This window comes from Sceloporus undulatus, chromosome 2 (genome assembly GCF_019175285.1).
Source record: "Sceloporus undulatus isolate JIND9_A2432 ecotype Alabama chromosome 2, SceUnd_v1.1, whole genome shotgun sequence".
NCBI lineage: Eukaryota > Metazoa > Chordata > Lepidosauria > Squamata > Phrynosomatidae > Sceloporus > Sceloporus undulatus.
This window is the reverse complement of record NC_056523.1, coordinates 86,908,234-86,925,237: the sequence shown is the minus strand read 5'-3', so window position 1 is coordinate 86,925,237 and position 17,004 is coordinate 86,908,234. Positions and strand designations below refer to the sequence as shown.

Here is a 17,004-nt window from a genome sequence, read left to right as displayed (position 1 = left end):
TGGGATATCATCATCAACGTGCTGATGGTACCCCAGCTTGAGATCTCCCGTACCAAGGAGGCTGTGGAGATCTCAAGCTGTTGTCTGGGGAGTGACAGTTTAAAAGAATCTGAGGTTTAATTTGGATGAGACAGAAATACTGTTTGTCAGGAGACATGCTGCCCACGTTTGGAAACACCAGTTCTGGATGGAGTTTCTTGCCCTTTAAGAAACTGGGTTGTAGTTTGGGAATACTTCTGGTTTCAAAGTAGTTGATGTAGTCAGTTTTAAGTAGCAACTTTTTCTAGAGAAAGAAGAAGTAGCCATATTTCTTCTTCATGGTCTCTGGGAAGCACACAAATGGGTAATTCTGTGCCTGCGCAGGAATTTCAGATCATACTGGAATCACTAGGGAAGACATTTTGGCAGTAGCTCCGCCCACCCTCTACATCGGCTCAGTGTCTTCCCGCCCTTTCTCAGTTCCTTTTGCCCGCCGCGTGAGCAGCACAGGGAACCTTGCTTGGAATTCGCTCCTTCCGCTTTTGACCACACTTCTACTTGACTTCTCTTTGGATAGTGATTTGGCTTGATCAATGATATTATAAAGCTTGTTTGACCATTCTCTCATCTTGTCCCTTCAGCTTGTTCAACGATGTTCTCGCACTCTTTCAAGAGGTGCACTGAGTGCAGAGGCAAAATTCCCAGTCAGGATGGCCACTCTGTGCCTCCTTTGTCTGGGCGAGGGTCACAATGTCTCTACCTGCTCTCACTGCAAGGCCTTTACCCTTTAGGCCAGGAAAAACAGGGAGACGCGTCTTCATTCTCTGCTATACAGGCAGATTCTCAAGCCTCCCTCTGTTTCTTGTGTCCCTGCCAAGGTTCCTTCTGCTGAGGGCAAACCCTCCTCTGAAGTTCCATGGCGTCCTACTCATGAAAAACAGAAAAAGACTGATGATGAGGGCTCTGGGCAGCAGCCCTCCCCCAAGTGGAAAAAATCCTCAGGTGTCTCCAAGTCCAACAAAAAGAAGCACAAGTCATCTAAAGACAAGGGCAGAGATTCTTCTCACCATAAGAATAAAACAATCTCGACCCTCCAACAACCTAAGAGGCAGATCATCGGTCCCTTACCAAAAACCCCTCGGCACCCATTGACATCAACCTGAGCTCGGTACCATGTGGACAGATGCCTGTCCAGACTGGGACACCTCTTCCATCTCGGGATGATTTCTGCTCCCCACCTCGAGCCGAATCTCTCCCCCTCCTCCAGGGCCTGCCTGAACCCTACCAGCTGTCCGAAGCTGAGCTTGAAGCCTCTCCTCACCAGCTCCCAGACCCAGATGTAGCATTTTCTCGTTGTGTCCCAACCAACCGTCTCTCATAAACCTCCGAAGTTGTCTACTTTGAAGAAGAACCCGAGGAAGATCTCTCTTGCGGTTTCCCAGAGCCTTCTAGCCAAGATCTCATTATTGATGACAAGACAGGCACCTATTATCTGTCCCTTGACCCTTCAGAAATTTGAGCTGGATGGTACGTTCAGACCTTCCAGCTCGATGAGCGCTATCTACCTTCCCATATGACCTCAACTTTGGCAACAGCCTCACGGTCCCGGCCTCCCTCAACGATGTCGCACGCAGACCAGCTGTGGGCCCTCCCATCCACTTCTTCAGCTCCGCTCCAGCAGGCTCCTCCGGTCTCCAAGGCCCTTCTTCAGGCCCCCTCTGGATCCTTTCCACCTCAAACATCTCCTCTGCATTCAAGGCCTCGCCTCAGAACTCCTTCAGTCTCATCCGAATTGGCCAACTACTCTGAATGAGACTACACTCACTTCCATCAGAGCCAAGCCCTCATGATTCAAGAGGCGGCCTCTCTTACCGATGACGTCAAGTCATTCACCAAGCAGGTGATCCAGATGGACAAAGCTCTTCATATTGAAGTCCTCCATACGTACTCAGAAGCTCTTGATCCCATTGACAAGCGTGTCCAGAGGAGGATTCCAACCCCACCTTCGATCTCGTTTCTCCCTTCCATGTCGAAGATTGTCAAGCGCTCTTGGACCGTCCCATCTTCTTCTCAACCAGTTTCTAAGAAATTGAACAACTTATACTGGATCACCCCATCAGAGGGCTCTTTGAGCACCCTCGTCCAAACTCTGCCATCATCAAAGCGTCCCAGCTCCGATTCATGCCCAAGGCAGCAGCGTCCCCTAACAACAAGGAGGGCCGTAAATTGGATGCCAGGGCTCAAAGGTCCTATGCCTCAGCGATCCTGGACCTGAAGGTTGTAAACTGTGTGGCCTGCATGGCTGCATACCAGCAGCACTTGTGGGAATGTGCCCTTCCCCTCCACAATGACTTCTCGGAGGAAAAGAAGTGCCTGGCTTTGACAATCCATGCAGAGGCACACTCTCTGGCCTCACAACAAATTACTTCGGCCAGACATTTGACTGATTGTGCCTCCAGACAACTCTCCAGTGCCATTGCCCTCTGTCTCCACGCCTGGCTGAGGTTCTCCGACTTGGCATCCCAAGCCTGGCTTGCCATGAAAGAGCTCCCGTTTGACACCTCAGGCCTTTACCATAAGGATATCAGTGAGAAGCTGGAGTTCAAGAACAAAATGAGGAACACAGCCCGTAAATACGGTATGTCCTCCTGCACAATTCCTTGGGTCTCCTCACCCATACCAAATCCCGCTCAGGGTGGCAGAGACCCTCCTTTCCTCCCAATCAGGGTAGATCAAACCAGCTTTCTGATTTCCAACAACAGCGTTTTCCCCCTCAACAGCAGTCCTCGTCTTTGGGAAAATGCCAATCAAAATCCAAATATAAGCAACCCTTCCAAAAGAAGGATTCTGACCAGAGCAAACGACATTTCTGAAGTTCTCCAGTGCACTTAGACCCTTTGCCCCCATTTGGGGACCGTCTGGCACACTTTTACCACTCTTGGACCTCCATAACATCTGCCTCTTGGGTGCTTAAAATTGTCTGGAGGGGCTACGCCCTCGATCTCCAACACCTTCCTCCAAGGGGTAATGTTTTGTCCACCTCCCCTTAAAGGGGCCATCGAGCCCGTGCCCTTTTCCCAGACTCGAGACTGTTTCTTCTCTAGATATTTCATTGTCTCCAAGCCCAATGGAGGCTTCAGTCCCATTCTAGACCTCTGCCTCTTGAACACTTTCATCTCTCATAAGCGTTTCCATATGGTAACTCTTGCTTCCATCTGGTGTGTACTACAGGAGTCAGATTGACTCGCCACTTTGGACCTTCAGGATGCTTATTTTTACATCAGCATCCAAGAGGGCCACTGAAACCTCTTTGCCTTTTCTGTTGGTCCCGACTCCTTTCACTACCATGTTTTGCCTTTCAGAATTTCCACGGAACTGAGGGTTTTCACCAAGTGCATGACAGTTGTGGCAGCATACCTCCGCCAGCAAAATATCACAGTTTTTCCATATCTCTACAACTGATTGTTTGCTGCCCCACATGCTTTTGAGACATCTTGACTATGCTCTCTCCCTCCTTCAGACCTTGGGATTAATGGTCAACACAGAAAAATCAATTCTCTGTCCAATCCAAAGAGTGCATTTCATAGGCACCATATTAGATTCCACGATGTCAAGAGCATATCTTCCTCAGGACAGGTTTGCAAAGCTCAGGTCTTCCATCCATTGCTGCCTCGCTTCCAGACGCATCAGGGCACGAACAACTCAGTTTGCGTTGGGCCACATGGCACTCACAACATACGTGACTCCTTGGGCCCAACTTCGCATGCCCCTTCCAATCCTAGTTCCTCTCTGTGTTCAATCCAGCCTTCAACCATCCACCGAAGTGGATTACCATCCCAAGGCCGGTGGCTCACTCTCTCCATTAGTGACTTGATCTATGGAACACCTGTGAGGGCATGCCCTTCCTGCCTCCTCAGGCTAGGTCACACTCACTACAGATGCCTCCACCACCGGAGGGGGAGCCCACTGCAACGACCTCTCTGCCAACGGGAGATGGTCCCCTGCAGAGCGCCGCTACCATATCAACATCCTGGAGATGCTAGTGGTCCGGAAGGCCCTAAAATCCTTCAAAAACTCACTTCGAAACTAGATGGTCCTTCTCCTCACCGACAATACGACAGTGATGTATTACATCAACAGCAGAGAGGCACCAAATCTTCCACCCTCCTCGATCTCACCCTGCAAATCTGTCTGTTACTCCACTTCCAAACTGGGACTCCCTGTCACTCCACAACGTTTCTCCAAGTGGGTGACCTCCACTATCCACCTTTGCTATAAACTTCTTGTGAAGACTCACCCTGCTCGAATTCAAGCCCATTCAACAAGAGTGGTAGCCACTTCCTCTGCCTTCTTGTCTGGAATCCCCTTGGAGGACATTTGCAAGGCTGCAGCCTGGTCACATCCTCTGACCTTTATCAAGCATTACAGACTTAGAATCATAGAGTTGGAAGAGACCACAAGGGCCATCCAGTCCAACCCCCTGCCATGCAGAAAATTCAATCAAAGCATCTAAGATGGCCATCTAGCCTCTGCTTAAAGACCTCCAAGGAAGGAGACTTCACTACACTCCGAGGGAGTGTGTTCCACTGTCGAACAGCCCTTACTGTCAGGAAGTTCTTCCTAATGTTGAGGTGGAATCTCTTTTCCTGTAGCTTGCATCCATTGTTCCGGGTCCTGTTCTCTGGAGCAGCAGAAAACAAGCTTGCTCCCTCCTCAATATGACATCCTTTCAAATATTTAAACAGGGCTATCATATCACCTCTTAACCTTCTCTTCTCCAGACTAAACATCCCCAGCTCCTTGAGTCGTTCCTCATAGGGCAAGGTTTCCAGACCTTTCACCATTTTAGTCGCCCTCCTTTGGACACGCTCCAGTTTCTCAATGTCCTTTTTGAATTGTGGTGCCCAGAACTGGACACAATATTCCAGGTGGGGCCTGACCAAAGCAGAATAGAGTGGCACTATTACTTCACTTGATCTAAACACTATACTTTTATTGATGCAGCCTAAAATTGCATTGGCCTTTTTAGCTGCCGCATCGCACTGTTGACTCATGTTGAACTTGTGGTCTGCTTGGACTCCCAGACCCCTTTCACATGTAGTTTCATTCAGCCAGGTGTCCCCCATCCTATATCTGTGCATTTCATTTTTCTGCTCTAAGTGCAGTACCTGACATTTCTCTGTGTTGAATTTCATTTTGTTAGCTTTGGCCCAGCTTTCTAGTCTATTCAGATCATTTTGAATGTTGATCCTGTCCTCTGGAGTATTAGCTATTCCTCCTAATTTGGTGTCATCTGCAAATTTGATAAGTATGCTCCCAATTCTGTCATCCAGGTCATTGATAAAGATGTTGAATAACACTGGGCCCAGGACAGAGCCTTGTGGGACCCCACTGGTCACTTCTCTCCAGGCTGAAAAAGAGCCATTGTTGAGCACCCTTTGGGTTTGGCTGGTCAACCAATTACAAATCCATGTAACAGTTCCTTTGTCTAGCCCACATTTTACGAGCTTGTTTGCAAGAATGTCATGGGAAACCTTGTCAAAGGCCTTACTGAAATCAAGATATACTATATCCACAGCATTACCTTCATTTACCAAGCTGGTAATTTTATAAAAGAAAGAGATCAGATTTGTCTGGCATGACTTGTTTCTCTGAAACCCATGTTGACTTTTTGTGATTATGGCATTGCCTTCTAGATGTTCACAGACTCTCTTTTTAATGATCTGCTCCAGAATCTTTCCTGGTACAGTGGTACCTCGGGATACGAAATACCCAGGTTACGAAATTTTCGGGATACGAAAAAATCCCATAGGGAATTATTGTTCTGGGTTACGAATGTTTTTTCGGGTTACGAAGAAAATTTTTGGTGCTTTTTCGCACGAAACGCGGCTTTTCCCCATTAGCGCCTATGGCAATTCGGCTTACGAAGGCTTTTCGGGTTACGAAAGCGGCCGCGGAACAAATTAATTTCGTAACCCGAGGCACCACTGTATTGATGTCAGACTAACTGGATGATAATTGTTGGGATCCTCTTTTTTCCCCTTTTTGAAGATGGGGACAACGTTTGCCCTCTTCTAGTCTGCTGGGATTTCTCCTGTTTTCCAGGAGTTTTCAAATATGATTGCCAATGGCTCCGATATTACATTTGCCAGTTCTTTTAGTACCCTTGGATGTAGTTCATCTGGTCCTGGAGACTTAGGCGGGATATAGACCGCCATATAGTACGTAACCTATACGTACTAGGGTTAGGAAGGGGCGGTGCTTCCGCACCCCCCTAACCCTAGTACGTATAGAATACGTACAACATGGCGGCGCCCCTTCCACATGGGGGCCGCCATGTTTACGTACTGGACGCATAGCGTCCAGACGTGTCGCGACGCCTATGACGTCGCGAATGCGCCAGCATATCTCTTTACTTATTCTGTGCTGAAATTCCCCTATTCTGTCCTCTGCTCCATTATCCTCTGGTTGAGCACCCTTTTCCTTTTCTGAGAAGACTGAGGCAAAGAAGGTGTTGAGTAATTCTGCCTTTTCTCTGTCCCCTGTTAACATTTTGCCATCTTCTCCACGCAGTGGCCCTACCATTTCCTCCTTCTTCCTTTTGCTGCGGACATATCCAAAAAATCTTTTTATTCTTTTTAACCTCTCTAGCAAGCCTGAGCTCATGCTGCGCTTTAGCTTTTCTGACTTTACCCCTACACATGCCTGCTATTTCTTTGAATTCCTTTTTTGTGATTTCCCCCTTTTTCCATTTTTTATACATGTTCCGTTTCAAACTTAGCTCGGTTGAAAGTTCCTTAGTCATCCATCCTGGTTTCTTGAGACACCTCCCATTTTTCTTTCTCACTGGACTATTTGAAATTGTGCCTTCAGTATCTCTCTTTTGAGAAACTCCCATCCGTCCTGAACTCCCTTCCCTTTTAGTATTTCTGACCACGGGATCACCCTCAATACTTCTCTAAGTTTACTGAAATCCGCTCTCCTAAAGTCTAGAATGCGTGTTTGACTATGCCTGGCTTCTCCTTTCCATTGTATAAAAAACTCCAGGAGAACATGGTCACTTCCACCTATTGATCCCACCACTTGCACCCCATTAACCAAGTCATCCTTGTTGGTTAGGATCAGATCCAAAATAGCTGATCCCCTTGTTGCCTCTTCCACCTTTTGGACAATGAAATTGTCTTCCAGGCAAGTGAGGAATTTGCTAGACCTTGAGGATTTTGCTGAGTTTGACTTTCAGCAAATATCAGGATAGTTGAAGTCGCCCATCACTACCACATCTCCCTTTTCTGACTATGTGGTCATCTGTTCTAGAAACATATCATCCAATTCCTCAGTCTGACTTGGGGGTCTGTAGTAGACTCCCACCGTAACATCCTTGTTGTTTCCCTCCCTTTTAATTTTTATCCAGATGCTCTCCACCTGGCTTCCATGATTGATGTCCTGGATCTCTTCACTGGTGTAAATATCTCTGACATATAGTGCTATTCCTCCTCCTTTCCTGTTTGGCCTATTTCTCTTTAAAAGGTTATACCCCTCTATTTCCACATTCCAAGCATGAGACTCATCCCACCAGGTTTCAGTGATGCCTGTTATATCATATTTGCTTTGTTGTACGAGGAGTTCAAGTTCATCTTGCTTATTTCCCATGCTCTGTGCATTAGTGTAGAGACATTGCAGACCACGGGTCCCATTTACTTGCTGCTTGTGCAAGTTTTTTTGCCTCCCACTGTTGGGTCCTTGCACTTTTTTTCTTGTTACCTCTATGTCTGTTTGACTATTTTCTCCAGCCCTTTCACCTTCCTTAATATTGTCTCCCTTCCCCACGGGACTCAGCTTAAAGCCCTCCTGATCAAGTTCTTGAGACTGTTGGCAAAACCATTTCTTCCAACTGGCGTGAGATGCAACCCGTCTGTTGCAAGAAGTCCCTCCTCATGGAACCGCAGCCCATGATCAAAGAATCCAAATCATTCTCGGCGGCACCATCTGCGAAGCCAGTTGTTCACATCCGCTATTTTCCTCTCCCTTCTTGGACCATGCCCTTCAACTGGCAGAAGAGACGAGATGACAACCTGTACATCCATTCCTTTCAGCTTCCTACCAAGCGCCTCGTAATCCCTTTTGATGTTCTGCAGGCTGTGTCTTGCAGTATCATTGGTTCCCACGTGGACCAAAAGGAAGGGGTATTGGTCAGTAGGCTTGACCAGTCTTGTCAGCCTCTCTGTCACATCACGGATCTTTCCCCCTGGGAGACAACACACCTCTCGAGATCTTGTCAGGCCTACAAATAACTGCTTCTGTACCCTTCAGCAAGGAGTCCCCCACTATGACCACACACCTCCTACGAGGTTTAGCAGCGGCTGTTCCCTTGGTTGGGACTCTCAGGCTTGCCTGCTCTGTCCCTGAAGTCTGTCCATGCTGCTCTTCTTCATCCTCCTTGGTAAGGGAAAGGGCTTTGAATCGAATCTCTAGCTGCAAGCTCCTCGAACAATCCCTTCTTGGACTACTTCTCTGTGTGACATTCCTCTAGCTGTCTGCCTCCTGTGTATGTGAAGTGACCTCCTCGGCTCCAGCATCTTCCTCTGCGTGGTATTCGTCCAGGATTGTTAGTTCTGTTGTGTCCAGGAAATCCTTGTGCTCCATAATATGCTGAAGTGTAGCTACTCTGGACTCCAACTGCTGCTCAATCAACTCTGCCTCTACTGTAGATTTCCTTGGATGAAAAAAGATGAAATAAAAATTTCGGCTCTTGGAGGATTAATATAGAGCTAGTCTGCTAGCTCTGCCCCCTAGTGACTCACAGATGTGACTCACGGAAGATGTGACTACAAGCACACTCTTCCTAGAGTTTTTAAAAAAAATTAAACAGTCACTACTTACAATGGCTGCCCAGCTACCTCTTTCCTCCTCCTCTCTGTAGCAGGAACTGCTCTGGAGAGGCTCTGGGAGGAGTAATATAGAGCTAGTCTGCTAGCTCCGCCCCCTAGTGACTCACAGATGTGACTCACTGAAGATGTGACTACAAGCACACTCTTCCTAGAGTTTAAAAAAATATTAAACAGTCACCGCTTAAAATGGCTGCCCAGCTACCTCTCTCCTCCTCCTCTCTGTAGCAGGGACTTCTTCTTATTATTGTTATTCTGCTTTTTCATAAAGTAATCAAAGCAGATTCCAACAGTATAAATAAAACATCAAACAATTAAAAATTACAATTTAAAATCCCCAAAATCCCAACCCTCCTCCCAATCATAAAAATAGTGATCAACCCATAGAGATTAAACATCAAAAAATTTAAAACTGTCCAATAGGAATACACTAAAATTTTGGTCAGATTAGTGCAAGAAATTAATCTTCCTCTAGAGAGGGAGGCGGGGGCAATGGTATCAATCAATTTTGATAGAGGTATAAATAGAGGGGGGAGGCAAGTCTAATGGATCTAACCTAGATACCAGATACTGCCGTGAGGTAGCCTTTGGCCGAGCTGTGCTTTCTGCACTTCACTGAGGTTAGTTGACAACTGTTAATGATACACATTCACACTGTTTTCCTCTGGTTTATTATCTTTATTGCCAGAACATTACCTCCTCCGGGAGACGTTCTGCTTGTCAGTCTAACCCATTTGTGTGCTTCACAGAGACCATGAACAAGGACAGGTTGTTCACCTGTAATTGTAGTTCTTCCAGTGGTCATCTGCGAATCCACACAAATCCTTCCCATCCTCCCCTCTGCCATGTCCTGCTCTTTCTTCCTTGTCTGCTCTTTGGCGGACTTTTTGAACTGAGGGTGGGAAGACACTGAGCCTATATAGAAGGTGGATGGAGATACTGCCAAAAAGCCTTTCCTAGCAGTTCCGGTAGGATCTGAAATTGCTATGCAGGTGCAGAATAACTCATTGGTGTGGATTCACAGATGACCACTTGAAGAACTACAGTTACAGGTGAACAACCTGTCCTTAGTGCAAAACACTCTACTTTGAGCTCCTTTGAAAATTGTTTAGAAGCTGGTGTGGCTTCGAGAAATTTCTGATGCTCATTTTACTAGCTGTATTACACTAACATTGCACTGATTTTCAGTTTGTTTCTGGGCCCAGTTTAAGGTGCTGGTTGTGATTGGTGTGCTATTTTTCTTCAAGTCATTTCCAATTTATGGTGACCCTATCACAGGGTTTTCTTGGCACATTTCTTCAGATGGGGTTTTCCATTGCCATCCTCTGAGGCTGAAAGTCTGTGACTTGCCCACGGTCACCCAGTGGGTTCTTATGGCTGAGCTGGGATTTGAATCCTGGTCTCCAGAGTCATAGTTCAATACTCAAACCACTACACCATGCTAAATGGTGTAGATCCAACATATTTGAAGGACTGTATTTTCTGACATGAACCTGGCAATCAGTTGAGATCATCTTCAACAGCTCTGCTTTACATTCCACAGCAAGGCAGATGTGATTGCTGAGGCTGCTTGGCCTATCCCATTTATTAATAGGTAAATTCCTTGAGGTTAGAACTAGATTGATAAGGCAATGTTTTGCAAATTTCTATAAAAAATAAAGATAATTCCTGCTTTTTTCATTATAAAGAAATGAAAGTCTCGGTTGTTGAAAGGACTTGCACTAAGTTGTTCTAATAGCTAGTTTCCTAGAAATGCAATGCTACACAAGGCTCAGGCATACATTATAGAAGAATTCTATAACAGAAGTTTTCATGCATGCTTAACTACATGTTAAGTTACATACAGTATTTACATATGTAAATAATGTCATCTCTTCTGCTGAATCTTGAAAGGGGAAAATATTGCACATTTATTCTGATACATTTTTGTTCATGAACAAAATATGTGCGCTTTTACAGTTTGGAACTTTTAAAATATATTTTGTAAGTGGCTCTTGCTTTGCACATACAGAAATGTGTCTTCTATAAAAATATATGTTACAGAATCTGCTCCTGGTTCTCCTCGCACTGTTAGTCCTGTGCCAACCAAGACTGAAGAAGTTAGTAATCTCAAGACAATGCCCAAAGGCCTTTCTGCTAGCCTACCAGATTTAGACTCAGAGGCCTGGATTGAGGTGAAGAAGAGGCCAAGGCCTTCTCCTGTCAAGCCCAAGGTAACTGGTGAATTGCATTTGCTATATCTCCATTCATGGTATGCTCTCCTTACTTGTTTTCCCTCAGTTGTATTAAGCATGATAGGCAGAAAGATGTTTCTCCCTGGATAGGATAGAGTTGTATTCCTTTGTGACTCGCACTGTTGAATTTAGGATGTTTCACAGGTGTTTTCCCTCAAAGAATAAGGAACTTATTGAGGAAATACCCAGTTCTTCAGCCACAAAGGCTATCAGAGATTGTTTTCTGAGTTGTTGTTGTTTTGGGGGGGGGGTTCTTTGGCTATGTGGCCTGTGGCCATGTTCTTGAAGAGTTTATTTTTGATGTTTCACCTGCAATTATGGCTGGCATCTTCAGAGGGTGGTGACATGGAAGTGTGAGGCCGCTTGTTTGGGAGGAAATTGAAAATGCCAGGTACTGTTGCAAGTAAAATGTCAGGAATAAACTCTTCCAGAACATGGCCACACAGCCCGGAAAACCCACAGAAAACTATGGGTGCTGGCCCTGAAAGCCTTGGACTTCACATCACTCTTGGAGATTATTAGTTTGACAGATCCTTGCCTTCAGGCTTACAGTTGAAAAAGACATGACACAAAAGGAGAAGGAAATGGCAGTGGGGCTGGGGATCAAGTCCAGGAGATGCCAGTTCTTCTCTCTCCAAGGCCAGGGAGGGAGTTGGAATGGAGGGAAGGCTTTCATCTGCCTCTGGGCCTAGCCATGGTGGAACTGCGTTTGTCTCCTTCTAAGGCTAGGATGGTAGCAATTAACTTGGTTCAGAGAATATAGCCATGACCGCAAAGCACTGCCATGCTTCCTCTTTTACATTACCAGACCTATTCACTCTAGTTAGAGGACCAAGAAATGCAGTATTCCATAGTATGTACTTTTGGTAACCTGAAGTTCATATAGGTAGGTTTTTCTTGGTTTGTTCAGCTTTGTTTTGTTGAGGTTGAATTCACTGCCTTTTCTTTATCAGCTTTGCAGTATCAGATCCCTAGTTAGGAATATTGCCTCAGCAAGTCCTGTCTTGACAATATTATTAATTTTGATACCAGAAACCAGAAGAATCTAAAACACCACTGAAGCAGAAGGACCAGGATGAACCTGAAGAGCTGGATTTTCTGTTTGATGAGGAGATGGAACAAATGGATGGCCGTAAAAACACCTTTACTGATTGGTCAGATGAAGATTCAGACTACGAGATTGATGACAGGGATGTGAACAAGATTTTGATTGTAACACAAACTCCTCCTTATCTGCGGCGGCACCCAGGGGGAGACAGAACTGGTAACCACACATCTAGGGCCAAAATGAGCTCAGAGTTGGCCAAGGTGATCAATGATGGACTGTACTACTATGAGCAGGATTTATGGACAGAGCAGTTTGAGCCGGAGTACTCTCAGATTAAGGTGAGAACTAGGGCATCAACTAGAGCAAGCAACTTGGGTTGTGCTTTGAGGTGGCAGCAGGCAAGGGTGCATGTTTTCCCTCATATTTCTGGTACAACAATGAGTTACTTTTCTGAGATTTGCAAACTTGTGAAATCATTTACAAAAACACATCTGTATGTATCTGTGTCTGCAGAGGGTATCCCTCGAGATGGATTTGGCAAGGTACTACAGTGCATGAGCATCAGAGCAGCTTAAAAGATTGGTTATATTATTTATAACTTCTGATATTAGTTATTGAAGTCTGGCTTTTACTCCATATTCTTGCATACTAGGTAGGAGCAACATGTGGCTCTGTAAGATGTTGTTGACCTTCTTCAGCTTCCAGCATTCTTCACTATTGGCTGTGATGGCTAGGGCTGATGTGGGGTTGTAGTGCCACAAAATCTAGATATTATTTTCTTCAGTCTTTCCCTTACATGTATTTTTTAAAATTAAATTTATTAAGTACAGTGGTACCCCGGGTTACGAAATTAATTCGTTCCGCCGCCGCTTTCGTAACCCGAAATACTTCGCAAGCCGAAAAACCCATAGGCGCTAATGGGGAAAAGCCACGATTTCGTGTGAAATAGCGCCGAAAAGCACCAAAAATTTTTTCGTAACCCGAAAAAACCTTCGTAACCCGGAACAGTTTTTTTAAATGGATTTTTTTCGTAACCCAGAAATTTCGTAAGGCGGCGCATTCGTATCCCGGGGTACCACTGTAATACATACAGAAACACCGCACCATACAAATATATACATACAAAATAACAAACATAAACCAACATCTTAACAAGCCAAAAAAAACCCCATAAACCTAGCTTATAGTGATTTGCTTCAGTCTTATTATAATACTTCCAGGATAATAAGTTTTATCTTTCCTGTACATGTATATTGAGACAGTGAACACAGTATTGTTCAGTAATTTCCCTATGCCCAGTGTTGCTACTAATCCTGTTGATGGTTCTTGTGCCTGCAGTGTTAACAGTATAGTGGCACTACATACGCTGGTGCCTCTGGCTCCTAACATACTAAGTAGGGTGTGTTTCCCTTCTCCCCCCCCCCCCCCCCCCCCCCCACAAAAGTCATTGTTATATTTAAACGTTTCTCTCTTTTTCTTCTCTCCCACATGGTTGCTTTTAAGACTTAATGCTCTTGTTATTCTCAAAGTTGGGCTGTTTCCTCATAACCTGAGCATGACTTGAAGTACTTCTTTGTAGACTCTTTGGACTTTGTATATACATTTATATAATTGGTATAAATCTTTTTGCTAAACAAACTCCTCAATGCTTGCTTTCCCTTTGCAGAATGTTGTGAGCATAATTGAAAGCTAAAATGATCACAGCAGTTTTCTAAAGCATACCTAGAAGTTAACGAGGCTCCATTACTATCCTTATACATTAATTTATTTTCTGCAAAGAGATCCTGATTCACTTAAATGTGACATGACTTCATTGTCTTATATATCTTCCCAGTTTGGCTTTTCCTGGTAACACCAGAATATTGAATGGCTTGTCAAACCCGTATGTCCTAGAAGGTGTCAGATATAAGATCTGAGATTATTGGCAAGTCCTGAAGAGATGGTGGTGGTGGTGGTGGTGATGTGTGCCTTCAAATCGCTTCCTACATATGATTTATTTATTTTATTATACCCTACCCTTCAGCCGAAAGAGCAACACTTATCATAGGGTTTTCTGAGGCTGAGAGAGAGTGATTTGCCCAAGTGGGTTTCCATGGCTGTGGGTCTCCAGAGTTGTAGTCCAGCACTCGAACTACAACATCACACCAGCTCTAGACATGTATTAATATCTGTGTGTGCTGTTTTCAAATGCAGCAAGAAGTAGAGAACTTCAAGAAGGTTAATATGATCAGCCGAGAACAGTTTGACACTCTGACTCCTGAGCCTCCGGTTGATCCCAATCAGGAAGTCCCACCTGGACCACCTAGGTTCCAGCAAGGTAGGTTCCCATAGCCAGATGCTTTTCTGATTCCACACTATTTACATCAGGCATGCAAAGGCAGGGTGAGGGGGCAGAACTGACTCCGCAGTAGTTCTGGTGATTGTTGAATGGCCTGCTGGGGCATAGTTCTGCATATGGAATTACTGTGCTGTTTTGGACCATACTGGATTATAGCCTTAGAGTGATAAGAAACCATTATTCTGATTCAGGGCTCTTGAGATAAACTAGAATTTCCTAGTGTCATTTTAGTAGACAATCACAAAACACTTCATTAAACTTGCTTGTCTTTCCTTGTGACCAAGACAGTAGGGGGGGATTGTAGATCAGTGGACTTTAGAAGGAAGAGTTTGAGTGTTACATTTTCCCCCCATTGTAGTTCCTACAGATGCTTTGGCCAATAAGCTTTTCGGTGTACCAGAGCCTTCAACTATTGCACGATCTTTGCCAACAACTGTGCCAGAATCCCCAAACTACCGTAATGCCAGGACCCCTCGAACCCCTCGCACACCTCAGCTGAAAGACCCCACACAGACTCCCCGATTTTATCCAGTGGTTAAAGAAGGCAGGTTGATAGATGCCAAGGTAAGATCTGCATACCAGAGCTTGTCCTATGTATACATGTATGCATGTGGTAGTGATCAGAAGTGTTTGTGACTGGTTTTCTTGACTGCTGACTTGGGGCATGTGAATCATGAAGTAGAGAAATCTCATCTGAATTACTGCCTCTTGTAGACACCCCGGAAGAGAAAGACGCGGCACAGTTCAAATCCTCCAATGGAATGTCATGTTGGTTGGGTAATGGATTCCCGGGAACACAGGCCTCGAACTGCATCCATCAGGTACTAGAAAAGGATTGAATGATTTTCAGTGAAGGTGCAAAAGAATGATATGAAAGATTAAAACTGCCACATAAAAACAGTTGATTGACTTATCAACTGTTTCCTTGTAATAGGATCCTTTCACTTCAGTTTTGTACTTTCTCAGAAACAATGTGCACCCATTAGGGGGACTCCCCCTTTGGATCATGGTTGGCCATGATGCCAACTCTGTATATCTTTATGTAAATTTGACTAGTATTGGTGACTCAGTTGCTGACCTAATGTTTCACTTTGCTCAGTTCCAGCCCCTCAGAAGGCACCCCAGCTGTTGGCAGCTATGGTTGCACCCCACAGTCATTGCCCAAATTCCAGCACCCTTCCCATGAACTCCTCAAGGAGAATGGTTTCACACAACATGTCTACCACAAGTATCGCCGGCGCTGCCTTAATGGTGAGTTGTGTAGCTATAATTGAAGTTGTTATATGCCTGTCTTTAATGCCAGCCTGAAACTAAAATAATTGGTACTGAATATTTGTGAAGTTGTTTAGTGTCAAAATTTGGCCTCTTGGCACTATCTCTTTTTACAACCCTTTATGTTTATAGGATCTGTGGGCAGCATTGGCATACACTGGAATAGGTATGATTTCCAGTGATTTGGTGATTCCTAAAGCTGTTTATGAGCATTAAGCCACATGCAAGAATAGGATTAGTCAAGTTGTCTTGACAGACATGGGACACTTCTCATGTCCATCAAGACAACTGATTGATCACATTCTTGGATCTGGTTTCCCATTAGTTTTAAGGCTAATCTATTTGTGAGGCATAGGATGGCATCTAAGGTTGCTAGTAACATATGGCGGCTGGATGGATAGAACTGAAAGTCAATGGAATGTGTATAAATGTGTCTGCAATGTTGAAAACAATTGGGCATTTAGTGTGATATATAGGCTGTTACTTTAAAACAAAGCTGGACTTGCGTTGTAAAGGCATGGTGATTTTGTGACATCCTCCTCCTGATTTCAGGACAGGGTGCAGTTTGAATTAACATATATCTTAAACATGTTTTTATGGCTTTCTTATTTATCCCCCTGGGCAGAGCGGAAGCGACTGGGCATTGGTCAATCCCAGGAGATGAATACGCTCTTCAGGTTTTGGTCATTTTTCCTTCGTGATCACTTTAACAAGAAAATGTATGAGGAGTTCAAACAACTAGCCTTGGAAGATGCAAAAGAAGGGTACAGGTAGGTTTGCATGTTAAGACTGGAAAGGTGAAATGTGAAGCGAACTTAGATCAAGGATTGCTGGGCAGCATTGGTCCTTAAGGGAATCTTTAGATTTATCATTTATCTGGACTTTTATCAAGAAAAAGAATGCAGGGTTGGAAGGCTTGTGAGACATAATGCATGGATTGAGGCAAATGGTGCTGAGGTTGATGTCATGGTCTTGCAGGTATGGCCTGGAGTGCCTTTTCAGATATTATAGCTATGGACTGGAGAAGAAATTCCGACCTGACATATTTAAGGATTTCCAAGAAGAAACTATAAAGGATTATGAAGCTGGTAAGTGATTTTTGCTGGTTGCACGGAGTATTTACAATGCTGTGTGACTTTCTGGTGCCAGTGAACTGTTCAGAACTATGCAGTGTTTGCCTTGTGAGACCATGATTACTCTCAGCTTTATATTCTTCATCACCTTTCCAGTAGAAGACTGGCCTTTCCC

At 44.7% G+C, this 17,004-nt stretch overlaps 1 protein-coding gene across 5 annotated transcripts in view; it reads left to right on the top strand.

The window, feature by feature from the left end:
- LARP1 (La ribonucleoprotein 1, translational regulator) overlaps positions 1–17,004 on the top strand; it is a 111,824-nt gene that overhangs the window by 74,700 nt on the left and 20,120 nt on the right. For all 5 annotated transcript variants that reach the window (XM_042454876.1, XM_042454878.1, XM_042454877.1 and 2 more), the window contains exons 10-17: positions 10,908–11,077; positions 12,131–12,484; positions 14,340–14,463; positions 14,843–15,048; positions 15,199–15,305; positions 15,584–15,735; positions 16,382–16,526; positions 16,735–16,844. In XM_042454876.1, the coding sequence (XP_042310810.1) occupies positions 10,908–11,077; positions 12,131–12,484; positions 14,340–14,463; positions 14,843–15,048; positions 15,199–15,305; positions 15,584–15,735; positions 16,382–16,526; positions 16,735–16,844 (1,368 nt within the window). The remainder of the gene's footprint in view (positions 1–10,907; positions 11,078–12,130; positions 12,485–14,339; positions 14,464–14,842; positions 15,049–15,198; positions 15,306–15,583; positions 15,736–16,381; positions 16,527–16,734; positions 16,845–17,004) is intronic.